Source organism: Hordeum vulgare, chromosome 3H (assembly GCF_904849725.1).
Source record: "Hordeum vulgare subsp. vulgare chromosome 3H, MorexV3_pseudomolecules_assembly, whole genome shotgun sequence".
Lineage (NCBI taxonomy): Eukaryota > Viridiplantae > Streptophyta > Magnoliopsida > Poales > Poaceae > Hordeum > Hordeum vulgare.
In genome coordinates this window covers 607,408,703-607,436,045 of record NC_058520.1, presented here as the reverse complement: position 1 = coordinate 607,436,045, position 27,343 = coordinate 607,408,703, and the positions used below count along the sequence as shown (strand labels likewise).

Sequence of the window (27,343 nt, the reverse complement as noted above, 5' to 3'; positions counted from 1 at the left end):
ATAATTCCAACACCTTCATGTCAGGTACCTCAGATTTCACTACTAGAAATCTATAGCCTACGCTATTCTTAGCGTATCCCAAATTAACGCAGTCCACAGTCTTTGGTCCAAGCTTGCGCTTCTTGGGGATCGGTACATTGACTTTCGCCAAGCAGCCCCAAGTACGTAAGTACGAGAGCGTCGTCCTTCTCTTCGACCACTCCTCGTACGGAGTGACCTCATTATCTTTTATAGGAACTTTATTCAGGACATGACACGCAGTCAATATAGCCTCCCCCACCATGCCTTGGATAAACCCGATGTATCTAACATGGCGTTAACCAAATCAGTTAGAGTACGATTTTTCCGCTCGGCAACCCCATTTGACTGGGGTGAATAGGGAGGCGTCCTCTCATGAATAATGCCGTGTTCCGCACAAAATAAATCAAATTCGTTTGAGAAGTACACTCCACCACGATCAGACCAGACTCATTTAATTTTCTTTTCAAGTTGATTCTCAACTTCTGCCTTATAGATTTTAAAGTAGTGTAGAGCCTCATCTTTAGTATTTAACAGATACACATAGCAATATCTAGTGGAATCATCTATCAATGTCATGAAATATTTCTTTCCACCTTTAGTCAACACACCATTCATCTCACAAAGATCAGAATGTATGAGTTCTAATAGTGCCAAGTGTCTCTCCTCTGCAGCCTTGTGAGGCTTGCGAGGTTGCTTTGCTTGCACACACGAATGACACTTAGAACCTTTGGCTAAAGTGAAAGTTGGGATTAAATTTAGTTTTTCTAGCCGCGACATAACACCGAAACTTATGTGACAAAGACGTGAATGCCAAACTTCAGATTCATTAACACTCAAATGAACATTGTTCACGACTTTATTACAAAAATCTGCAAGAGAAAGGCGGAACAGACCTCCGCATTCATAACCTTTTCCAACGAAAAGTCCATATTTCGTAACTACTACTTTATTAGACTCGAATACCAACTTAAACCCTTATCTACACAGAAGGGAACCACTAACGAGATTCTTCTTGATGGCGGGGACATGCTGCACGTTCTTCAGCTGCACGATCCTTCCCGAAGTAAACTTCAGATCGACCGTGCCAACACCAAGAACAGAAGCACTCGCGCCATTCCCCATCAATACGGACCCACGACCGGTGGCCTGATAAGAAGAGAACAATGATAAGTCAGCACGCACATGAATATTTGCACCCGTGTCCACCCACCAATCGGTGGACTGACAAACTGTAAATACAGTAAGTAAATTACCGTACCTAGATGCACCACTTTCATTGTTGCCCACAATCATATTGGCAGACTTGGAGTCCCGCGCCGGCTTCTTGTACTTGTTTGGGCATTTGTTCGCCCAATGTTCCTCTGAACCACAAGTATAGCAGCCATCTCCCTTCTTATTCTTCTTGAAGGGTTTCTTTCCCTTCTTCTTGAAGTTGGTATTCTGTTGGACAGAATTCTTTCCCTTGGGCTTGTGGGAATTGAAGTTCCTCTAATGTACCATATTGGCAGCAGAAGAGCTTTTCACCGCTTTTCCATTGGAGTCCTTTGCTCTCGAGTTCTGCTCAACACTCAGATGGCCGATGATGTCCTCTACTGAGAACTCACGCCTCTGATGTTTCAGAGTAGTAGCAAAGTTCCTCCAGGAATTAGGGAGCTTAGCAATTATACAGCCCGCGACAAACTTGCCCAGCAAATTGCACATAAGAACATCAAGTTCTTTAGCTATGCATATTATCTCATGAGCATGTTCCAATACAGAACGGTTGTCAACCATCTTGTAATCATGGAAGTGCTCCATAACATACATCTCACTCCCAGCAACGGTGGCCCCGAATTTAGATTCGAGCGCCTCCCACAAGTCCTTGGCAACATGCATATGTAAATATGCATCAACCAGCTTATCTCCGATCACGCTAATGACTGCTCCAAGGAATAGGACGGTGGCCTCCTTAAACATCTTCTCTTGTTCATGAGTGATAGTTTCCGTAGGAGTGACACCGGCTACCCAGAACACGTTCATAGCCGTGAGCCATAAGGTGGTTCTCTTTTGCCAACGCTTGAAAAAAGTACCGGTAAACTTATCCGGTTTCAGTGCAGCAGCAAAACCATTACTCGAAAAATTCCTACACACATTAGGTTTTTGGATTGTTGAGTAAATAGGCAATTTTCCGAGTAGATTAATCCATGAAATAATTACTAACATGGCATTGACTAGGTTCATGACATACTGATCACGGAGTATACTAGCAAGTACTACGCATATAGCATAAACATCTACGCATATAGGCAGTACTACTAGTGCAGACAGAAACAAGAGAGAGATAAACATATCATACCCTCCGATCGGCCAATTGGCCGTAGCAGCAGCGGTGGCGGCGGCAAAATCCTCTGCCGCCTTCTTCTCGGCTTCGGCCTTCTCGCGGACGAGACGATCAGCTTCGCTTGGTGAAGACATGGCGATGACGAGGGCGACGCGGACGTAGACGAAGCAGACGGACGGAGGCGAGCAGTCGCGTGATCGCTCCCCAAAAACCTAATCGCCCCTCTCCCGTACAGGAACCGGAGAGGCGGGGTTTCGGAGGCCTACTCTCCCGTCGACCGTGTACGCGGTAAACGGGACGGAGTCGCCGGCGACAACAGCAACAAAAGGAACGAACGCGTGAGGCAGATGCGATCTGATTCTCGTGTCGGCTAGGGTAGGCGATAGCCTGCTTATAAAGGCGGCTGGGGGGAGAGACGTGGGCCGAACCCACGTCCGAGTCGGTAACATCCCACGATCAGACGTCTCGGATCGTGTCGTGTCTGTTACGTATTCTCCGTTCCTGACCGGCAAAAATAAGCGTGTAGGTATGAGCTCGGCTCGGCTCATTCCGGCGGCGGGGCGAGGCGGGCGGCGGAGGATGAGTGCGCGAGGGCACCTTCTCTTCTCACTCTCCAATAGCATGTGGAAGAGGGACCCTTATAAAGGGGTCCAACTTCTCCTCCACTAGCGGGGTGGGACTAAACTTCCCACCACCTTGTCATGCCACCACCTACATGGGCCCTTGGAGATTTTTCTGAAATTGTCTTATGGGCCTAAGGCCCATCTCTAATTTCAACAAATACATGATCGTGGATGCATGTTTTCATCACCTGGACTGCAGCAGGGTGCATAGGTCAGGCTTTAGGCAAACATGAAATAATATTTTCCATATAAGAGTATCAAGGATTTAGGACCTGTTTGGAACTACCCAGATTATATAATTCAGTTTTTATAATCTATTCTGCCTCCAAACAGGACAGCTTATGGTCTAGTTTATAAAAACTAGATGAACAGATTATTAAAATATCATAATCTACTCTACACCAGCTAAAATAAGATTATGGATTGCTAATGACCCATTACCCTTGCAAAGTTGGAGATAATTACATTCCTATCACCGCCACCCTCCTCTTTTATTTAAAAAAATAGAGGGCAGACATGCCATTATGCAATGTAAAACCTGAATTACAGTTTATATAATCTGACCTCCAAACATGTCCACCTGAATTATTTTTATAAACCATATTATATAATCTACCTTCATAATCCAGATTATCATGATTATTGTGGTTCAAATAGGACCTTAGCACAGTAATATCTACAATAAGAAAAATTAACTCTATACAAATACGTAAATTATTATGTGTTACGGGTGAATCTAATGCAGTCTAGTTTGTTACATGTTTTTGCCTTGATGTTTGACAAAAGCTCTCTATAAGTTGTGAGGTTCTCTTTCTGGCACTTTGTTATTTTGGGTGCTTTTAAGTCAATTTTTTTTTTTGAATCATCAATTTGGTGACGTCGATTCACACACTTGAGAAAGGTGCATTCTTTAGCTACTTCTTTTCCTCACAAATAACTAGAACGGTATCAAAGTTTCAAGCATGATAATATCTGGTTTCTTTTTTCTAGAATGAGTTATTAAATTGAGCAGACAAAAACTACATTTAAGGAAATAAATATATTATTACAGATAATAGTTTTTAAAATATATTACCAGATACATACCACAGATACATAAAGTATAGAGTTTTACCAGAGACGAATAAGAAAGTCGAACGGAGGAAGAAGCCAGCAGGAAGGTGACGTGTGATCTTCTAATCTCTCCGTTTGTCTGCTATCTGACGAAAGTGGCAGACATGAACCTCCCCGTAATAAAAATGAAAAAAAAGAGTCAAAGGCCAGATCGATCGGTGGAGTTGCATGCTTAACCGCGTTAGTTGATCTTGACCCAAGCAACACGGCTGAATATCTTTTGATCCTTTCCAAACGTGCAGATTTCGACGGGCATAAAATAAAAAACTGGATCCTACATATATACCCATTAAACTCTAGGCATCTCATCATCCATCCAATAGATACGTACCCCAAGCATCTCATCATCATCTCAGTCATAAGTCACCACCATACACAGATCGAAATGGCGCACAATCTACACAAGATAAGCCGGCGGCGGATACAGAGCCCTCCAAGGTGAAGGTCGCCGCCAGCAAAGGCAAGGAGGAGAAGCACCACAAGCACATGGAGCAGCTCGCCCAGCTCGGCGCCGTCGCCGCCGGAGCATACGCACTGGTACGATCTCTATATATGCTTTTCTTGGCACAAATACATCCGTCACTGCGTCATATACAAGCGGTTATAAGTTATAGTATGTTAAACTGGTGCAGAGAAGCATCAGGCCAAGAAGGAGCCGGAGCAGGCCAAGGAGCACAAGGTCCGGGGAGGGGTCGCCGCCGCCCTGGCCGTCGGCAGCGCCGGCCTCGCCCTGCAGGAGCGCCACCAGAAGAAGGAGGCCAGGAGCAATGCCGCCACCGCGGGCACAGCCGGTGACCACTGATCTGTTCCAGCTCAGCTAGGAACTTGGAGCGTCATCGTGCAATACTTCATCTCGTTCTTCACAGCTATATGTTGTTCTACACACGTTTATGTCCTCCTTTAATTTGGGTGTATCACGTCCTTTACAATCTTGCTTTGGGGCCACGTACATGTGCTTTGTATTTGCGTCATGATGAGGGGCTTTTTCGTAAAGCACGCGTGACAGACCGGACGAAACCAAGAATATAACCTCACTTTATTAATAGGTATCAATAATTATAATATTATTCAAAAAGTATGCGAGGCAAGAAATCATTAGATCAATTCTAACAAAAGTTTTTTCTAAGTCAGCCTTGAAAGATCTTAATTCATGAAAAGCTGGGTGAAAATAGTTGCAAAAACGTCCGCATCAACAGGGCACCCCGATCGAGTTGGCTATACAATATTCACACGAATACACACATTGTTAAGGAGAAAGCGTCGTTGAGATTGGTGTTTGATCCCATTCCATCACTTCTCCGTGAGCCAAGGACTACGACTCCATCATCGACGACCACCAACATAGGCCTGGTTGCAAACCCTTTCCTTCCGTAGTAAGCAACTCTATTGGCAAAGCTCTTTCTTGATTGCAGGAAATAATCATTGTAGTTCCTCTTCCGGCGAGCAACTTTGTTTAACAAATTTATAAATGACGAAGGCTTCAAGGATGTGGTAATAATGATGATATCAAAGATAAAGACGCTGTTTTTTCTACCTAGCTAGTAAAAGAGATGCTGCTATTTTGTCTATTTGCTGCCGATGAAAGCATTGTACAACACCGGTTTAGATAACACAGCAGTGAGTAGTCAATTTTAGGTATATAAGCTACCTACGCATGTTGACCAGGTCAGAAAATCCAGACGCCTTAGCCGTGTTGTTTTTTTTTTTTCGGGAAACTATGAGCTTTATTCAACAACAATGGCACCAACACGATCAGCCATCACACTGGTCATGAGGAAACCTGGCGGGGAGTCCATCCAACAGTCGGTAACCCCAAGTGTGCTTGCATGTTTCGCACACAAGTGGGCCGGTAGGTTGGCACTTCTTATTACATGTTGAATATCAAAGGAAAGAAATGATAAGGCTAGCTCATCAATTTCTAAAAGTAACGGCGCTACAATAGAGCGCGAAAAGCGTCGCGAGTGCCATAGTTGTACCATCTCCAAACAATCTGTTTCCATAACCACTCGCGAGAACCCCCGGAGCTTTGCAAATATCACCCCATCTTGCAAAGCCAACGCTTCTGCAATAAGAGGATTTGTGACATCAGGGTAAGGCTTACTCCAGACAGCAACAAATGAGGCAGGAGATCTAGCTAAACCTCCTATTCCACTCTTGTTCTCAATCATTGAAACACTAGCATCCGTGTTGATTTTGACCCAATCAAATTCAGGCGGTCTCCATCCATACCCAGGCAGTGTCCTGGTCAGTCCATGAAGCGTATTAGAGAAACACTGGCTCTTTTGGAACTCCCTTAGCCGTGTTGTTGCACCTACCAACCAACGCGGTTAAGCTAAGTGAACACGTATTTGAATGTTACAAGCTACACCTTATTTTTCCCTTTTTGCAGGATTTTTTTTTTGAATAGATTTTGCAGGAAATTTACAAGCTAGCTAGTTGTGCATGTCACTTTCGATCAGAAGACAAATGTACAAGAGAGCTAATGTGCGGCACGTACGTAAATATGTGAGAAAGCGAAATGTTGCACAGCCAAAATCCAGTACTAGTACGTCAACTAAAAAGACAGAACAGAACTAGTTGTGCACGCTCGAAAAGTATGGGAAAACGCGTACGTACGTGTTGTTTTGCCTACTGGTTAAGGATGCTGGCGCGTTTGCCTCCGTGCACAATGCTATACCGCTCTATATATAAGGACACGCCCGGCCCTAGAGCCAAGCACGTCACAGCTCACAAAGCAACAGAGATCACATCGATCGTCGGCTCGTCGATCAATGGGGCGCCACAGCGAGGCCAGCAGCGAGCAGCATCGCAAGGAGGAGAAGCACCAGAAGCACATGGAGCAGCTCGCCCTGGTATGTCTATATATATCCCTGGCATTATAATTCCCTCGCTATCACGTACGTACGTTACCAGTCTTAATTTGTAAATCTATTTTTAGTTACTAACTAATGTCTAGAACTTGTGTTGATAATCCAGCACGAGAAGCACAAGGCGAAGAAGGACCCGGAGAATGCCGGGTGGCACAGGATCAAGGAGGAGATTGCCGCCACGGTAGCCGTGGGCAGCGCCGGCTTCGCCTTCCACGAGCACCACAGGAAGAAAGACGCCAGGAAGCACGTACGGCCACCACCACCACTGATCGAGCTAGTCGCCGGTCGTATGCCATGTATAGATAGGCTGCACCTGCACCACTCTAGCTAATTATACAGTTATACTACCGTTTAATTCATTTCCTTATCTTGTTCGACACTGTGTCGTTCTTACCTTAATGTACCTGAGTTCTCTTGTATTATATATATGTGTGTTTATATATATATATATATATATATATATATATATGTGTGTGTGTGTGTGTGTGTGTGTGTGTGTGTATGTGTGTGTGTGTGTGTGTGTGTGTATAGTATATAGGAAAAATACATCCTACCACCCAGGGCTAGTTACCCCACATGTTTCATGTACTACCGGGCGGTAGTATGAATATTAATTTATTATTTTAATTATGTTCATATACTATGTAGAAGATTTTTGAAAGTGAGTTACATGAAAAAATTATAAGTTAATCCATAGTTTTTATTATATTTGTGAAATACGTATATATTTGTATGTAAAAAAACATACACAAAGTATGATACATACTACCAAAAATAGTATATATAGTACCTAAACATTATTATATACTACATGCTACGCGTACATCCTCTCCGATTTGATAGATACTACATACAACATACACAACGCAACTGGTGGTAACTGCCACCGGTGGTAGATAAATTTTTTCACTACGTATGAACTTTACTTGAAAATTGCTGCCCATGTTTGTCGTGACCATGGAGTATGATGCATGTTTGGTGACAAGCTGCCTACAAGTACGAACCCCGCTCCCACCACCCTCCCGCGTCACTCCCGCGAACGATGGGGAGGTAACCCTAGCCACTACCAGACCTCCTCCCTCCAATCCCCTCCCCCACCGTCACCGCGCGCCACCAGGGTCTAGGCGTGGAAAAGCGTGGTGCTGGATGGATGCGGGTGTGGCTGGCGTCTCCTAGATGTGGTGCTGCGACGACGTCAGGTGGGCAACGGCAGACCCCATAAACATGAAAGAAAAATTGTCATATAAGAGTATCATAGATTTAGTATAGTAATATCTACAAAAAGAGAAGTTAATTCTATCCATATACATATATTATTATGTGTTACGAGTGAATCTGATGCAATCTGCTTTGTTACACGTGTTTGCCTTGATGTTTGACAAAAGCTCTCTATAAGTTGTGATGTTCTCTTTTTTGCACTTTGTTATTTTGGGTGTTTTTAATTCAATTTTGTTTCTTGTATCATCAATTTTTTGACATCGAATTACACACATGAGAAAGATGGGTTTTTTAGCTACTACTTTTCCTCTCAAATAACTTCAAGGCTATCAAGTTTCAAGCATGATAGTATATGTTTTTATAAATTTTTTTCTAGAATGAGTTATTAATTAGAGTAAATTACGTTACACATAATAGTTTTAAAATATATTATTACCATATGTTTTGGACTCACATGGCCTTCGCGATGTACCAATAACCACTTATTTCTATTCTAGTGTGCATATAAAAAAGTTATAAGATTCTAGGGATACTTTTTTAGCGTATACGATTTCACATTTCTAATATATAAAAAATCGTAGTCAAAGTTTCAGAAGTTTGATTGAAGGCATATGAAAAACATTACTTATTATGAGATGAAGGGAGTATTTCATAACAAACTAACATCAACAACCGTTTGAACATTCTTAAATAGTTACTGTGCATGAATGGTAAAATCCGCACATACATAAATAGAAATAAGCAATGTATTCAACAGCTCCATTTGCTCCACAAACAAGGAAAAAAAATCATGGTTAAATGGATTTTTCATTTCACATTCCTGTTGTTCATATAGTGGAAACAGAAAAAAATATAAACAAACTTAGCACTCTATTTTAAGATATATAGTTCTTCTTTGCAAATTTATTTTATGACCAGTCAGACATACCCATTATTTATTCACATAAATACATTCACTAATAAATAGTCCTGATATCTCAGATCATTTAGGTTCCGATGGTATATCAGGTCAATGTGGTTGTAGACAACACATTTTTTGTGTCGTATGGTAAGGGATTCTAAGCTAACATTTTGCAGCTAGTCCGTGCGGATGCATGGGTACACGTCTAGTATACACTAGTAGACGTCAGAATAGTTACGGGAGAGAATGAATATACCATTCTGTCATAAGTACATACCTTGCAAGCTCATCTGTTCATGTCTATGAACACTAAAATAATATAAAAATACTCCCTCCGGTCCTTTTTATTATACATGTAATATTTATGTCAAATCACACTTTGCAATGTTTGATCAAATTTATTTACAAAATATGAACATTTACAATACCAAATATATATAATATGAAATTACATTCCATAATTAATCTAATGATATTTATTTGGTACTATGAATGTTGATATTTTTCTAAAAAATGTAGTAAATTAATGATACTATGATCTTAGACAAAAGTTATATGTAGATGAAAAAAGAGTGGAGGGAGTACTAGAAGAAATCAAAATAGTCTGATTTCTTTTGAGATAGAAGAAGTTTGAGAGCATGATTTCTATGCTAATTTTCAGCGATCCTCAATTTTTTTTCCTGAGACCTACTCAGATGTCTGAATGGGTTGAAAATTGGCACGGACCTCACACACCTAAACATCTTCATTGCAAAAAAAGATAGAAAAATGCTAAAGCCCACACGTGTGGCACGAAGCAACATGGCCTAAACGCCTTCATTATCATCCATTTTACCACGTCAAAACAGATGACTACAACGAAAATCTTTTTGGATTTCTACTTAAAATGTTTTATCTCCTAATTAAAAATCCAATTAAAATCCATTTTCACCATTAAATCCGTCTCAATGAGATTTTCAAAACTAGATCCTATGTTGATATGTTTCGAAGAAAAAAAATCGCCAAAAGTTGCCATGATATTTACACAGTAGTTGTCATAGTGTTTACACTAAAGTTGCCATGACATTTCTATCTATTTTTTATTCTTAATTTAAAGCTATCATTATATTTTCAACTAATTTTACGGCAATTTTTATTAATTGAATTTGTCAATTTTTTCACCACGGCAATTTTAGTTTATGATTTATGGCAAGTCTAGTATTTTAATTCTCCGCTTTATAATATGTCAAAATTTATTTTTAGAGGTAGAAGAAAAAATTGTTGAAACATATCATGGCAACTTCAGTGTTAACACCATGACAATTCACGTGCAACAGGCATGACAACTTTTAATCCAAAAAAAAGTCGTCAAAACATATTGACATGAGATCTAGTTTTGAAGATCTCGTCGCAATGGATTTAATGGTGAAAATGGATCTTCAATCGGATTTTTCATTTAAAAGATAAAATGTTTTCAAAAACAGGAAATCCAAAAAGATTCCCACATGCATGATTGCGTTAACGTGACAATTTGTGTGTTATAGACGTGTTGGCGGATGTTGCTCCCACTACACGTGTGGGTGTTATCAGCGTCCAAAAGATAAGCATTTTTTGGAATTTTCTAGTAATGTTTTTTATTTTACGTTGATAACAGATGAGCTTGGGTGTGGAAATGGATATTCGTATACCATTCCCCATAATCAATACACGACATATATATTAATATTGGTATTAATTTGTTATTTTGGACATGACATTATCCATACACGCGTACATATTGGCGACCGTACTTATACCAGACGCACACATGAGGGGCAGCACGCACGCATGCAGCTAGTTTATGGTAGAGAAGCCAGCATAATGCTCTATCGATCTTATTGGAATCTATATATAGGATCGATCGACGTTGGTTGCATGCATGATTACTTAGTTGCAGTAGCTGTTGTGGACGGGCATCCGGTACTCCTGCTTCCCGCCGTAGCCGGGCTGCTTCTGCTCGCGGTGCTGGTGGTACGTGTAGCCGGCGGCGCCGACCGCCGCCGCGCCCGCCAGGCCGGCCTCGATCTGGTGCTTCCCTGCGTAGGCTGGGTCCTTCTTCGCCTCATACCCCTCATACTGTACCGCACAAAATGATCATTCATCTTGATGATTAGATGGGTTAATTTGGGCAGTAGTCTGTAATGTTGAGCTAGAGTAATTATGGAGTATTTACCAGAGCAAATCCACCGGCGGCGAGCGCGCCGGCCTCGCCGATGCGCTCCCTGTTCTTGTGCTGCGTCACCTCCTTCTTGTAGTACCCCTGCCCCTGCTCGCCTCCGCCGAAGGACTCGGTGGTGGTGGTGGTGTACGCCATGGTCCTACCGTCGTTCTGCCCGTAGCCGTGGACGCCGTACCCATGCCCGGGCCTGGCGGAGTCGAAGCACTCGTCGGTGGTGGTGGTGGTGTACATGGTCCTGCCACCGCCATGGCCGTGCATGCTGGAGTCGAAGCGCTCGACATCACTGGTGTTGGAGTACATGTTGGTCCCGCCATTGCCATGGCTCTGACCGTGGCCGTAACCAATTCCTTGGCCGAGCTTGCCAGCGTCGTAGCACTCCTTGGTGGTGGTGGAGTACACGGTCCTGCCGCCGTCGAAGGACTCCTCGGTGTTGGAGTAGGACATGGGCCTGCCGCCGTTGTAGTAGGCCGCCATTCTTTTCTAGGAGCAGACGGTGAGCTAAGCTAGCTAGTGTGATGGATTTTTAGTGGTACGTGTTGATGCTTGCTTGCTTGGCTGTCACAAATGTGCCGAGGGAAGGGTATATTTATAGCATGGAGACTGGCAGTGAAAGGAGATGGCGGACGGTGGAGATTAATTGGAGAGCAAAGCAGATTATTCCATGATCGCCTCTATTATTGGATTCATTATTTGGGACTGTAGTTGTGAAACATTTTCAGCATCATTTTGTCGCTGCCGACATATGTTATATACATATATATAGCCTTGATATGCAAAACTTGCCGAGATTGATCTGATCAAGTTGTTTTCTCTCTTCTCGGAAAGGATATGCGATAGCGTCGACAACTGGGAACATTTTTTTTTTTGCAGCACCCAATAAAGTTATTGTTCTTTCGGCTCCTTTCTACAAAGCATACATATCTCCATCTCTAGTACCAAATGAAAATGCGCTGTTGTGACTCTCTTTCTCGTCACATGGTTCTTATTAACAGTTGAGCTGATGAGTCTTTAGTCGACGTCTTTACCCCGTATCAGTCTAGGGCCATGGGCGGGCCACTTTTGCTCCGTTCCGGCAAGGTGGAGGCACCGACATGGTGGTGGCTCCGGCGTACTTGCTCGTGGTGGCTTGGTCTCGGGCGGACTGGTTTGGGGCCCGAGGCGGGTCGGAGCTCTAGCTCCTGGTAGGTAATCGTGGGCTCGGTCCGGGTGGTGTCCACGGGCGATGATGTCTCTCTTCTCACGTATGCGATGGTTAGTGGTGGTGGTGTCTTCGAAAATCACTAGTTAGCCTGTACACCTTCCAACGATTACTTTCACCTTCACAGGTTGCGACAAAGCAGCGCGTTGCATGCGTGCCATTTGTCGGAACCTGGTAGTTTTCCTTCTTTTCGTAGATTCGTATTTTCAAAACGTTTTATCTCCTAAACCGTGCGTTCAAATTTCGAACCGTTTTCATCGTTGGTTTTGTCGCGTCGAGATCTTCAAAACTATATCCCATGTTGATAGGTTTTGACGAACTTTTTTTCACGAAAAAAACCAGACGAAAAAACTGTGCCTCACGCGATAGAAAAAAAAATAGAAAACGGGTTTTTTCCTTTCCTAGAGGCACGGGTCGTGCCTCTCGTGAAGGCAAAACCGAGCCTTTCGCGGAAGCAAAATCGTGCCTCTCGCGGAAGTAAAAGAGAGCAAAAACGCATTTATTTCCTTTCGGGCGTGCCTCTCGCGAAGGCAAAACCGTGCCTTTCGCGGAAGCAAAACCGTGCCTCTCTCGCGAAAAAAACCAAGTTTTTTCCCCTTTCCGAGAGGCACAGGCGTGCTTCTCGCGAAGGCAAAACCATGCCTTTCACGGAAGCAAAACCGTGCCTCTCTCGCGAAAAAAAATAAGTTTTTTTTCCTTTTCGAGAGGCACGAGCGTGCCTCTCGCGAAGGCAAAACCGTGCCTTTCGCGGAAGCAAAACCGTGCCTCTCATAAAAAACATAACAAAACGTGTTTTTTCCTTTTCCGAGAGGCAAGGCTGTGCCTTTCGCGAAAACAAAACCGTGCCTCTAGCGAAAAGAAAAGCAAAAAACGCATTTTTCTTTCAGGCGTGCCTCTCATGAAGGCAAAATCGTGCCTTTCGCGGAAGCAAAACCATGCCTCTCTCGTGAAAAAAAGGTTTTTTCCCTTTCCGAGAGGCACAGACGTGCCTCTCGCGAAGGGAAAATCATGCCTTACGTGGAAGCAAAACCGTGTCTCTCGTAAAAAAAGAAGGAAAAACATGTTTTTTCCCTTTCCGAGAGACACGGCTGTGCCTCTCGCGAAGGCAAAACCGTGCCTCTCGCGGAAGCAAAACCGTGCCTCTTCGCAAAAAGAAAAAAAAAATGTTTTTTCGCGTAAAAAAATTAATTTTTTACAAAGAAAATTGTTTTTTTTTCGTCCAAAAGCTACGAAAGACCGGTAAAAAATCCGAACACCAAAAAAATTCAGAAAAAACCACTCAAAAAAAGCGAAAACGCGTATTAACAAGTAAAAAAACAAATCCAAAGGGAACGCTCAAAGCATTTCGGGTAGTGTGGTGTTGTCCTCAGTTTTCCAATGTTCTCTTTCGGTAGCTAGTCGCATGCATTCTGCGTGATCTGGTTATCTTGAAATCGGCATCGTATGAGGGCTGCGTCATCACCTTGTATCATACGGGTGTGTAGTTGGTTTGGTGGTTGTTCAACATATAAAGCGGGGCGGAATCCTGTTTCCAGAGAGAAATCATCTCAATGCATGATATATTCATATATATGCTATTACCCATCATTCATGAATGTACTGATTTATGCTATTACATGAAGTATCTACTGAACATTGATAGATAAGAGCTAGAAACTCCAGTGTTAAGTGAAGAAATAAAAAGTGTCACCGCATATGCAAGCCATCTATCGAGATTACACTTTCTTGCAAAAAAATAATCCAGATTACACTACTCACACACCTGCACATGCATGCATATAGACAATATTATCTTACATTTATGTTTTATTTTAATCTTAAATGTGATAAGTTGGCGCAACTGGATTGTACTAGAGTTTATCTGAGATATACTAAACTTTCTGCTGAATGTTTTCACAACTGTGGCCAAAAAAAAAAAACTGTGGCCTTGAGTTTTTAGCCATGTTTTCTGACTATCTATATTTCTCCTAAGCTTAGTAAAGTAATAAGTCTAGAAAGGTTAGCTATTCTCTAAACGTGCATGTGTACAAAAAATGTAGCAACATTTTGCATAAAAATATGTTAACTAGCAGAGTTACTATTATTGAAAAAGTATCTCAATAGATCTCTAGCACAATGAGTATACATTTTATCTTAAAAATTAAAACGACTAGAAGGCCATTGACATGAAATGATTACTAACAAACTTTGCATAGTCTTTCCTTTTCCTTTGATAACAACAAAATAATATGCTTTCAGTGCCAATGTTAGAATAACGAATCCATGCGTTTAAAGAAATTAGACATTTGTACCTACTTAAAAATTTATAAATATTAGTACATTTTTCTAATATCGACGGCCCGTGGGGTTCACGGGTTGATGACTAGTACATATAATGTATGTGTTGCGCGTGTTGTGTTGTCTGCTATCAGTTGTGTTGTCTACAGTGAATCACATGTATTATATTTCATGATTAGCGTATACTCCATGATGAAAAATAGTCATTATAATTGAACTCCATTATGAAAAATAGTCATTATAATTAGACCCCATTATGAAAAATCAATCCTGTGTATTGAATGACAATAATACGTACCATTTTAGAGAAGCATAGTAAGCGATAGAAAAGATAACGTACACGTATCTTGTAGGACATCCGTCTGTTTTTTTTAGTACATCCTGATAGATCCCGTGGATCTTAGGCTAGATGTGTTTGATGTGATGTGGAGATGTTACCTTGTGATGAACTTGATGAGCTCCCTCCGGTTGTCCATCGTGAGGTGGTGACGACGGTGGGGAAGGAGGGAGATCCTGTGGCGGCGGTGGTGGACTTCCCGTCGCTTCAGTGCAACCCTCTGGATCGGATTAGGGTTAGGAGTGTGGGGAACCAGTGGCGGCGGCGAACCTCGTAACCCGTGCCATGGTCCCCACCTCCTCTACATATAGCACTGCGCGACAGGGGCCCACCAGCCTTACTTGAGCTGGACGCCCTCGATCAAGGCGTGAGTCAAGGTCCAATGGGCCGTTGGGCCCATTGGGTAAAGAGATCAACCTAACATTCTCCCCCTTGATCTCATCATATACTTTTAACTTTACCCGTTTCGTAACAGATCAATACATAGGGCATGTTTCGTCGTCACGACTCAATTGCCGATGGAATCAGACAGCCACAATGTACCTCTCTATTTTGAGACAGATTCTTTAACCTTGGGCCCTTTGTTGTCCAGAAATATTAGACTATACCATAAAACCCATGTCGACTGTGTGTTCTCCGAACACACTGGACGGTAAGCCTTTGATAAGCAGATCTGCAAACACTTGTTTGTTGCTTTTATGCTTCAAGCATTTTTCCATAATTCCGGACTTTCTCCTTCACAACACGTAACCCTTTGTCAGTGTGTTTGGCATCAACACTTGACTCGTTGTGATAGGAGCGAAAGAACTTAAAATGGTTATCGTTGTTGTCAACCATTATCAACTCCGGGTATAGGTAGCTATTAACCATTTCGCCTATCCCTGAGCCTCATATCAAGCTATAACGTATCATTGCATCACATCGATGACAATGGTTTCACTCATTTGGAGATTTTCCACACAAAACTCCGAGTATGAAAGTTAGTGACAATTGTGGATTTCGCTATACATTTCACAAGTCCTCCTTTGTACTCACAATGTTTTGAGAGCACTTATTTCTTTCAGCATGAGGCCGATATCTTTGAGTCAATTCCATTGATTTATCTATGGACTGGAAATTGCCAAAACAACCCGGATATATACGTGAACTGTGTCAGGGTAATTTCTTGAGCTTCCAACAACTGAAGCATATGGTACCATATTCGTTTACAATCTTTTCTTATTAACTTTTGGAACACCATAGTTTCCACTTCCATTACCCTTGACTATAAGAACAGGCGTAGGTTTTCTCGTATGCATACTTTAGAGATCTTTCTTAGCATGTCCATGCGACATTCCTAATACCCCCTTTTATTCTTTTGAACTTCGAGGACAAGAACTTCTTTTCTTCTCCTGCAGTAGATTGACATCACGACCAGCAAGTAGGACATCATCCACATGCATAGGAATTGGGAAACGAATTTCCCATTCTATAACTTTGCAAGAATGCAATTGTCCTCTCATTTTCTTTGCCCAAAATCTTTCGATTTATGTCATTTTTCACACATTTACATATTTCCTTCGGGGTCACATTTACCTTGTAGACCCTTCACAAAGTCTATGTTAGTGAAATTCAAATGATGGAATTCCACTAACATAGACTTTATAGTAGTCACAAGTATCTGATTTTCACATGCCTAGAGACCATCAAAATCTCAGGTACTGGCACTTATTTCATATGGGGTTGTCGTTGCTCTGTCATTGCCAAGAGGCAAATTCATTCTATAGTCACCCATTTCCAAAAGGCAATAGGTTTTACAGGGACCTGTATCACAAGATCCCTTGTAGAGCTAACAACAGGTGTTGTATAGGTCATACAACATGCTCCCCCAGATTACTCCATCTTCACTGAGGAAATGGCGTATCTTTAAACTTTCTTCTTTAGGGCACTTTAAGCACCACCGTTGTATTCCTTAGTCTGCTTTCGGAACTATAAAAGATCCGAAAATACAACTGTTTCTTTTCTTTAGGGGTATCATAATGACGATATTCAGATGACTGTCGTACTCCCCTTGACAATCACATTCTTCATTAATGGATCACTTTAGATGCATAATGTGCATCACATCATCTAAAGTACAGAGGAGTCATGAAATACACTACAATGTATTTCATGTCTCTATCTCCCCCTCGAAATGTGGCAAGAACTTTTCTGCCACAATTTCGAAACCCATTCATAGCTCTTGTGAAATGAGGAAACTTCGATTATCTAGCTCATTCATCTTATCACTTCATGTAAAATGAAGTTATAAGTTAACTAGTATGGGAGTACTTTTTCCTCATTTCATTTCAGAAACTCAACAGAGTTCTTTATCATTGTCTCTTTTGCAAGTCACACTTGCATATCATTCTTGTCTTTAGGTTCGTCTGTTACTGTTATCCTTTCTAGATTTAGTGATTGCATAATGACCGTTACACATAAGGTGTACGATCGATGATAGGAAAGTTTAATAGCTACTCCATACTTTTTCTCCCATAGTGGGACGCATTAACCGCACATGAGTCATCATAACTTTCTCCTGTCATACAGGATAAGGCTTTTGCCAAAATTTCTCCCGCCATACACGGATTGTTGACATAATACAACGTCAACTTTACCCGGTTACGCAGGCATTCTTCCCAGACTTTTCCCGCCATGCGGGTAATTCCCTTTAAGGGACATCATAAATGCTATAATTGGCTCTTTTGACCGCATCAAATTCAGAAATAAGTCTGAATTATCTTTGACACACATGTTTGATCCGACGTTGGTCAAATTAGACATGCATGTTGCTTTTTCATTTCAATCATGTTGACTGAAAAAAAAGGAGACTCCATCATAGAGAGTACATGAAAGACATTCGTCAACCAAGACTCTCAATGATCTATCTCCTTTCTTTACTTGAATTAATATCCAAGAGTCCTTTTCTTTTGAAGCCATTCTTTAGAGAGAATTTACTCCCTCAAGTTCTGACCTTTCTTTTCAATCTTTCGGGTCACTAGTACCCAACATTCACTTTCATGAGTGAAAGCTTGAATAACTTTTAGTTTGAGAAAACTTAGCCAATAGGCAACGGTCATGAGCATAAAAATAACCCTACGTTGGTCTGATTAAAATCATGCACATTAAACCTTTTAAAACTTTCTGGAATATTCTAAATCACCGTTGGGCAGAATTAGAATAAAACATCATCCTACTATATTAATTCCATATCACCGTTGAGCAGAAATGGAAATAATGCATATAACTTATAAACAATGTGATGATAGTATTCTTATTGAACAACTTTGCTAAGAAATAACAATCATCATCATTAACCATATGCGTTTCTTTATCTGTGCTCCGAAAATTGATCACTTTGATACAAAATTTATCAGAGATTTAAGCTTTAAACATAAGATGACTCATACAAATATAGTATTGTTATTATCAACGTTGGTCAGAAAATAACAATACCATATTTAACTTTAAAACAAACATCATTCTATTGTCATAGCGGGAAACTTTTTGAATCCTATTTCACCCACAAGGGAAAAAACATTGCTAATAACAGTTCTTCCAATTAAATTTTCCCGTTGGTTCCAATTTAATTGGAGGATTAAACATTTACTTTGCAGCGGAAAAACGTGAATATAAAAGTTCATGCACCTTTACAGAAAATTGTTCTGTTAAAATTAAAAATTCATAAACTTTATAATCCCTTTTCTAAAATCCATGAATTTTTCTTTTTTTGAAAATATTTCTTTTATTTTCAGAACCCTTTATTTTTCTTTGTAGAAAAATCATGTTACTATTACAGAAAAATATTCTGTCATAATTAAAAAATTCATGAACTTTATAATCCCTTTTATAAAATTCATGAACTTTTCATTTTCTGAAAATCTTTCTTTTATTTTCAGAACCTTTTATTTTTATTTTTAGAAAAATTAACATTACTTTTACATAAACTTTGGACATTTTCTTTTCTTTTTATAATCGTGTTTTCGTAGGAAAAGAATTCCTAGAAGAAACTTTTGAATCTGCCTAAAACTCTAGGCAGAAAATGAAAAGGTCCGGCATGGGCCGGCGCTGGCTTGTCTCGCCTCGGCCTGAGGCGACTGCCTGCGGCCCGAGTGGGCCTCGGCCTGCCAGCCGCATTGGCCTGGCGCGGTGGGCCGGCCTCTAAGGCCACGCCTCTCTCCCCATGGCCTGCTGGCGCTGCGCAGGGAAAATCATGGCCGTTCAGTGAATCTGATGGCCAGCCGTGCTTGTCGCCAGATCGAAAAGGGGTGGAGCCGGCGCTGCTAGAAACCCTAGCGTCATTTTCCCCATCGAGCCTTTCTTTCTCCTCCCCTCGAGCCGAGCGGTGGCCGAAGCCCCTCCCTGGCGCGGTGGCTGTGATGCCCCGCCGAGAGGCCTCTCGCCCGAGCCGTGAGCGCGTCGCCCCCTTTCCTCTCCCGTCCCGCGCGGGGTGGCACACAAGGCCAAGGCCTCGGTGGCCACGGCGGCCGAGCCTCCTCTCCGGCGCTTGTAGCCCGCGAGTAGGGGGCTCCGTTTCCGTGGTCGCCGAGCCTGCTGGCAGTACGTCTCGCCCCTCTGCAGCTCGTTCCCGAGCGACCCATGGTGGCCGGGTCTCCTCCCTCGTGCGGCGGCCGTTTCTGCCCCGTTGGAGGATGCGGGATGGCCCTGCCGCCCCTGTCACATATCATGCAGGAAGCCGGCCGTGGTGACCGAGCCATTCCCTCGCGCGGCGGCCACCATGCCCCGCCGAGGAGGCTCAGATCTGCCGCCGACTTTGCTGTTCTTTCGTTTGCAGCGGTGGCCCCCTTCACTCCTCTTGCCGGTGCGCGCCCTCTTCCGAGGGAGAGTGCGCCGCCGTCAAGCGGTGTGTTGGGATGCCTTCCCTGCCGAGAGGGTGCTGCCTTGGCTATGTTCCTTTGTCGTGCGGCCTTAGGTCTATGGCGCCGCGGCCACCCCTTCGCCGGTCGTGCGTTTCCCTGAGCGGAAGCGCACCGCCGTCGAACGGCGTGTTTGCGATGCCTTTCTTTTCCTTTGGCCTATGCCGATTCATTGCATTTTCCTCTCCCCCTTTTGTTGCCTTTTCCGAATCGAATCCAATCTTTTTGTTATTTCTTTTTCTTTTGGATCTAATCAGATCCTTTCTTTGTTTTCCTTTTGGATCTTTTCAGATCCATACTTTGCCTTTGAGAAGGTAGGTTCTTCTTCCCCACACCTCGGCTTGCCGATGCGTGTGGGGATCGAGAGGAACAGGCGCGGCCTTGCGGCGGCGCTACTTTGCCGACGAGGCCCGTGGCCATCTTCGGTTTCTTTGTCCATCTAGGGTTCATATCGGGGAGGGTAAATCTTTTCTTGTTTTCGTCATCTTCTTGCAACCGGAACACATCTAATACCAACCTTGCTCATGATACCAATGATAGACCCCGTGGATCTTAGGCCAGATGTGTTCGGTGTGATGTGGAGATGTTACCTTGTGATGAACTCGATGAGCTCCCTCCGGTTGTCCATCGTGAGGTGGTGACGACGGTGGGGAAGGAGGGAGATCCTGTGGCGGCGGTGGTGGACTTCCCGTCGCTTCAGTGCAACCCTCTGGATCGGATTAGGGTTAGGATTATGGGGAACCAGTGGCGGCGGCGAACCTCGTAACCCGTGTCATGGTCCCCACCTCCTCTACATATAGCACTGCGTGACAGGGGCCCACCAGCCTTACTTGGGCTGGACGCCCCTGATCAGGGCGTGAGTCAAGGTCCAATGGGCCGTTGGGCCCGTTGGGTAAAGAGATCAACCTAACACATCCTTCATGCACGTAACATGCACGAGAAACGTCGATGTTAGTCCATTCATCGTACACGAAACACAGCCAAAAAATGTCAGGGTTACTCGTGAAACTTTCACAAACATAATCTTATAAGACAGACATCGGTGTTATTTCCACTTTTACAAACGTTTGCTCCAATCCAATCGTGGGAAATTGTCTCTGTAACCGCAAACATTTTGGCCAGCCCAATCATGTGAGACGGTCTTATCAACAAACACGATTGGCTTTGGTCAGCGATGTACAACCCCGAGCAATGCTACATCCACGTAAACTTACGTGAGCATTTTACGTACAGGCTGATGTGTAGGTCATTAATTGGATTAGGATTAGTGGTTGGGCCCCACCCCGGTTAAAATCAGGAGGGCGATTTGTTAGAGGTGGAAAGTTTACGTAGCCTTTTTTTTTATAACACACCCATTTTATAGATTATGGCATAATGTCTATACAAATAGATTCCTGGATGCATTCGGGATACACACCACGCCAAACACGACACCCTAGCTGATTACAAGATCTAGCCAACAAATGTGCAGAAACATTTTGCTCTCGGCCCACATGAAATATAGAATAAGTACTGAAAGAAGTTCTAATATGCTTGATGTCTTGAATCATAGGACCACAAAGAGATCGATCCATGACCAACGAATAGATACGCTGAATCACTGTCAAACAATCTGAAGCGAGAACAACCTCCTGGATACCTTCATCCAAAGCAAATAGCAAGCCTCTCTTGATAGCAATTGCCTCTGCCAGCTCTGGATTGTAAACGTTAGTCACACCAATACCGTAGGAAACAATACAAGCTCCCAAATGATCTCGCATCACTACACCTGCCCCCATGCTCCTGGTATTGGAAAAGAGAGCAGCGTCCACATTTATCATCACTTTACCTGCCGGCGGCGGAACCCAAGATGTTGTTATAGAAGGTTCACGCCTATGGTTAGGTCTGTTAATAAACAAGTGCTCCACAATCATGTCAACATATGCTTTGATTTTCAGAGCAAGACTAGACGGGTGCTGGTGAATATTTTCTTCTCTGAGTTTGTTATGAGCATCCCAAATATGCCAACATGTGACTGCTAAAACAGTAGCTGCAAGGTCATCGCATCGGGCCAGGAAATCAAAAATCCATGATTTGCAATTTGTAAATCCATGCCGACAAAGATGCACATCGAAATAATCTTTGATATCAGACCAAACAGCTTGTGCATATGGGCAAAAAAGCAAAGCATGTTCAACACGCTCCTCAACAGAACAATGAACACAAACCTTAGATGCAGGAATATGTCTCCGGTGAAGCTGCATTCCAGATGGGAGGCAATCATGAGCAAACTGTTGGAATTATGCCCTAGAGGCAATAATAAATATAGTTATTATTATAATTCCTGTATCAAGATAATCGTTTATTATCCATGCTATAATTGTATTGAATGAAGACTCATTTACATGTGTGGATACATAGACAAAACACCGTCCCTAGCAAGCCTCTAGTTGGCTAGCCAGTTGATCAAAGATAGTCAGTGTCTTCTGATTATGAACAAAGTGTTGTTGCTTGATAACTGGATCACGTCATTAGGAGAATCACGTGATGGACTAGACCCAAACTAATAGACGTAGCATGTTGATCGTGTCATTTTGTTGCTACTGTTTTCTGCGTGTCAAGTATTTATTCCTATGACCATGAGATCATATAACTCACTGACACCGGAGGAATGCTTTGTGTGTATCAAACGTCGCAACGTAACTGGGTGACTATAAAGATGCTCTACAGGTATCTCCGAAGGTGTTAGTTGAGTTAGTATGGATCAAGACTGGGATTTGTCACTCCGTGTGACGGAGAGGTATCTCGGGGCCCACTCGGTAATACAACATCACACACAAGCCTTTGCAAGCAATGTAACTTAGTGTAAGTTGCGGGATCTTGTATTACGGAACGAGTAAAGAGACTTGCCGGTAAACGAGATTAAAATAGGTATGCGGATACTGACGATCGAATCTCGGGCAAGTAACATACCGAAGGACAAAGGGAATGACATACGGGATTATATGAATCCTTGGCACTGAGGTTCAAACGATAAGATCTTCATAGAATATGTAGGATCCAATATGGGCATCCAGGTCCCGCTATTGGATATTGACCGAGGAGTCTCTCGGGTCATGTCTACATAGTTCTCGAACCCGCAGGGTCTGCACACTTAAGGTTCGACGTTGTTTTATGCGTATTTGAGTTATATGGTTGGTTACCGAATGTTGTTCGGAGTCCCGGATGAGATCACGGACGTCACGAGGGTTTCCGGAATGGTCCGGAAACGAAGATTGATATATAGGATGACCTCATTTGATTACCGGAAGGTTTTCGGAGTTACCGGGAATGTACCGGGAATGACGAATGGGTTCCGGGAGTTCACCGGAGGGGGGGGGGTAACCCACCCCGGGGAAGCCCATAGGCCATGAGGGTGGCGCATCAGCCCTTAGTGGGCTGGTGGGACAGCCCAAAAGGGCCCTATGCGCCATACAAAGAAAAATCAAAGAGAAAGAAAAAAAAGAGAGGTGGGAAGGGAAGGAAGGACTCCCACCCACCAAACCAAGTCCAACTCGGTTTGGGGGGGGGGTGAACCTTCCCCCTTGGACTCGGCCGACCCCCTTGGGGCTCCTTGAGCCCCAAGGCAAGGCCCCTCCCTCCCACCTATATATACGGAGGTTTTAGGGCTGATTTGAGACGACTTTTCCACGGAGCCCGACCACATACCTCCACGGTTTTTCCTCTAGATCGCGTTTCTGCGGAGCTCGGGCGGAGCCCTGCTGAGACAAGGTCATCACCAACCTCCGGAGCGCCGTCACGCTGCCGGAGAACTCTTCTACCTCTCCGTCTCTCTTGCTGGATCAAGAAGGCCGAGATCATCGTCGAGCTGTACGTGTGCTGAACGCGGAGGTGCCGTCCGTTCGGTACTAGATCGTGGGACTGATCGCGGGATTGTTCGCGGGGCGGATCGAGGGATGTGAGGACGTTCCACTACATCAACCGCGTTCACTAACGCTTCTGCTGTACGATCTACAAGGGTACGTAGATCACTCATCCCCTCTCGTAGATGGACATCACCATGATAGGTCTTCGTGCGCGTAGGAAATTTTTTGTTTCCCATGCGACGTTCCCCAACAGTGACATCATGAGCTAGGTTCATGCGTAGATGTCTTCTCGAGTAGAACACAAAAGTATTTGTGGGCGGTGATGTGCGTTTTTCTGCCCTCCTTAGTCTTTTCTTGATTCCGCGGTATTGTTGGATTGAAGCGGCTTGGACCGACATTATTCGCACGCTTACGAGAGACTGGTTTCATCGTTACGAGTAACCCCGTTGCTCAAAGATGACTGGCAAGTGTCGGTTTCTCCAACTTTAGTTGAATCGGATTTGACCGAGGAGGTCCTTGGATGAGGTTAAATAGCAACTCATATATCTCCGTTATGGTGTTTGCGTAAGTAAGATGCGATCCTACTAGATACCCATCGTCACCACGTAAAACATGCGACAACAAAATTAGAGGACGTCTAACTTGTTTTTGCAGGGTATGCTTGTGATGTGATATGGGCAACGATGTGATGTGATATATTGGATGTATGAGATGATCATGTTGTAATAGAAAATATCGACTTGCACGTCGCTGGTACGGCAACCGGCAGGAGCCATAGGGTTGTCTTTATACTAATGTTTGTGCTTGCAGATGCGTTTACTATTTTGCTAGGATGTAGCTTTAGTAGTACTAGCATGAGTAGCACGACAACCCCGATGGCAACACGTTGATGGAGATCATGGTGTGGCGCCGGTGACAAGAAGATCGTGTCGGTGCTTTGGTGATGGAGGTCAAGAAGCACGTGATGATGGCCATATCATGTCACTTATGAATAGCATGTGATGTTAATCCTTTTATGCACCTTATTCTGCTTAGAACGACGGTAGCATTATGAGGTGATCTCTCACTAAAATTTCAAGACGAAATTGTGTTCTCCCCGACTGTGCACCGTTGCTACAGTTCATCGTTTTGAGACACCACGTGATGATCGGGTGTGATAGACTCAACGTTCACATACAACGGGTGCAAAACAGTTGCGCACGCGGAACACTCAGGTTAAACTTGATGAGCCTAGCATGTGCAGACATGGCCTCGGAACACATGAGACCGAAAGGTCGATCATGAATCATATAGATGATATGATTAGCATAGGGATGCTTACCACTGAAACTATACTCAACTCACGTGATGATCGATCTTGAGCTAGTGTAAGTGGATCATGAACCACTCAAATGACTAGAGAGATGTACTTTTTGAGTGGGAGTTTAGCGAATAATTTGATTAAGTTAAACTCTAATTATCTTGAACATAGTCTAAGTCCACTTTGAATATATTTGTGTTGTAGATCATGGCTCACGCTACAGTCATCCTGAATTTTAATACGTTCCTAGAGAAAGCTAAGTTGAAAGATGATGGAAGCAACTTTGTAGACTGGGCTCGTAATCTTAAGCTAATCTTACAAGCTGGGAAGAAGGATTATGTCCTTAATGCTGCGCTAGGAGATGAACCACCCGCTACGGCTGATCAGGATGTTAAGAACGCTTGGTTAGCACGTAAGGAGGACTACTCAATAGTTCAATGTGCAGTCTTGTATGCCTTAGAACCGGGACTTCAACGTCGCTTTGAGCGTCATGGAGCATTTGAGATGTTCCAGGAGTTGAAGTTTATCTTTCAGAAGAATGCCCGGATCGAGAGGTATGAGACCTCCGATAAATTCTATGCTTGCAAGATGGAGGAAAACTCGTGTGTCAGTGAACATGTGCTCAAAATGTCTGGGTACTCAAACCGTCTAGCTGAGCTGGGGATTGAACTCCCGCAAGAGGCTATCACTGACAGAATCCTTCAATCACTGCCGCCAAGCTATAAAGGCTTTGTGTTGAACTACAACATGCAAGGGATGAACAAGTCCCCCCGCGAGTTGTTTGCGATGCTGAAAGTCGCAGAGTATGAACTCCGTAAAGAGCATCAAGTGTTGATGGTGAATAAGACCACTAGTTTCAAGAGAAACGACAAAGGCAAGAAGGGTAATTCGAAGAAGAGCGGCAAGCCTGTTGCCAATCCGACGAAGAAACCCAAAGCTGGACCTAAGCCTGAAACGGAGTGTTACTATTGCAAGGGTATGGGTCATTGGAAGCGCAATTGCCCCAAGTATCTGGCTGATAAGAAGGCGGCCAAAGAAAAATCAGGTATATTTGATATACATGTTATTGATGTGTACTTAACCGGCTCTCGTAGTAGTGCCTGGGTATTCGATACCGGTTCTGTTGCTCATATTTGCAACTCGAAACAGGAACTGCGGAATAGACGAAGGCTGGCGAAAGATGAAGTGACGATGCGCGTAGGAAATGGTTCCAAGGTTGATGCAATCGCCGTCGGCACAGTTTCACTTCAGTTACCATCAGGATTAGTGATGAACTTAAATCATTGTTATTTAGTGCTTGCCTTGAGCATGAACATTATATCTAGATCTTGTTTATTGCGAGACGGTTACTCTTTTAAGTCAGAGAATAATGGTTGTTCTATTTCTATGAGTAACATCTTTTATGGTCATGCACCAAATGTGAGAGGATTGTTCATATTGAATCTTGATAGCGATACGCATAACATTGAGACCAAAAGAGTTAGAGTTAACAATGATAGCGCCATATTTTTGTGGCACTGCCGCTTAGGTCATATTGGTGTAAAGCGCATGAAGAAACTCCATGCTGATGGACTTTTGGAGTCACTTGACTTTGATTCACTTGACACGTGCGAACCATGCCTCATGGGCAAGATGACTAAGACTCCGTTCTCCGGAACAATGGAGCGTGCAAGTGACTTGTTGGAAATCATACATACCGATGTGTGTGGTCCGATGAGCGTGGAGGCACGCGACGGATATCGTTATTTTCTCACCTTCACTGACGATTTGAGTAGATATGGTTATGTCTACTTGATGAAGCACAAGTCTGAAACATTTGAAAAGTTCAAGCAATTTCAGAGTGAAGTGGAAAATCATCGTAACAAGAAGATCAAGTTCCTGCGGTCTGATCGTGGGGGTGAATATCTGAGTTTCGAGTTTGGTACTCACTTAAGACAATGTGGAATTGTTTCACAGTTAACACCGCGTGGAACACCACAGCGTAATGGTGTGTCCGAACGTCGTAATCGTACTCTATTAGAGATGGTGCGATCTATGATGTCTCTTACTGATTTGCCGTTATCGTTTTGGGGCTATGCATTAGAAACAGCTGCATTCACTTTAAATAGGGCACCATCAAAATCCGTTGAGACGACACCATACGAATTGTGGTATGGCAAAAGGCCAAAGTTGTCGATTCTTAAAGTTTGGGGATGTGATGCTTATGTCAAAAAGCTTCAGCCTGAAAA

The 27,343-nt window shown here is 43.3% G+C and overlaps 2 protein-coding genes across 2 annotated transcripts; one reads left to right on the top strand and one right to left on the bottom strand.

The window, feature by feature from the left end:
* Positions 1 to 6,802: 6,802 nt before the first annotated feature.
* LOC123441066 (abscisic stress-ripening protein 3-like) lies at positions 6,803 to 7,375 on the top strand. The gene is made up of 2 exons (XM_045117588.1): positions 6,803 to 6,929; positions 7,054 to 7,375. The coding sequence occupies exons 1-2, from the start codon at positions 6,849 to 6,851 to the stop codon at positions 7,276 to 7,278; spliced, it is 306 nt and encodes a 101-aa protein (XP_044973523.1). The 5' UTR covers positions 6,803 to 6,848; the 3' UTR covers positions 7,279 to 7,375.
* Positions 7,376 to 10,758: 3,383 nt separating this feature from the next.
* Positions 10,759 to 11,811, bottom strand: LOC123441065. The gene is made up of 2 exons (XM_045117587.1): positions 11,258 to 11,811; positions 10,759 to 11,160 (listed from the first exon to the last, which is right to left on the bottom strand). Exons 1-2 carry the CDS (start codon positions 11,735 to 11,737, stop codon positions 10,972 to 10,974), a joined length of 669 nt encoding a protein of 222 aa, XP_044973522.1. The 5' UTR covers positions 11,738 to 11,811; the 3' UTR covers positions 10,759 to 10,971.
* Between the last annotated feature and the right edge of the window lie 15,532 nt (positions 11,812 to 27,343).

Bases quoted from the DNA above. Each gene is read 5' to 3' on its own strand.
- LOC123441066 (XM_045117588.1), top strand. From the start codon at position 6,849: ATGGGGCGCCACAGCGAGGCCAGCAGCGAGCAGCATCGCAAGGAGGAG. The intron at 6,930-7,053 runs GTATGTCTATAT...TTGATAATCCAG, and splicing joins ACATGGAGCAGCTCGCCCTG to CACGAGAAGCACAAGGCGAA.
- LOC123441065 (XM_045117587.1), bottom strand. From the start codon at position 11,737: ATGGCGGCCTACTACAACGGCGGCAGGCCCATGTCCTACTCCAACACC. The intron at 11,161-11,257 runs GTAAATACTCCA...TGTGCGGTACAG, and splicing joins CCGCCGGTGGATTTGCTCTG to TATGAGGGGTATGAGGCGAA.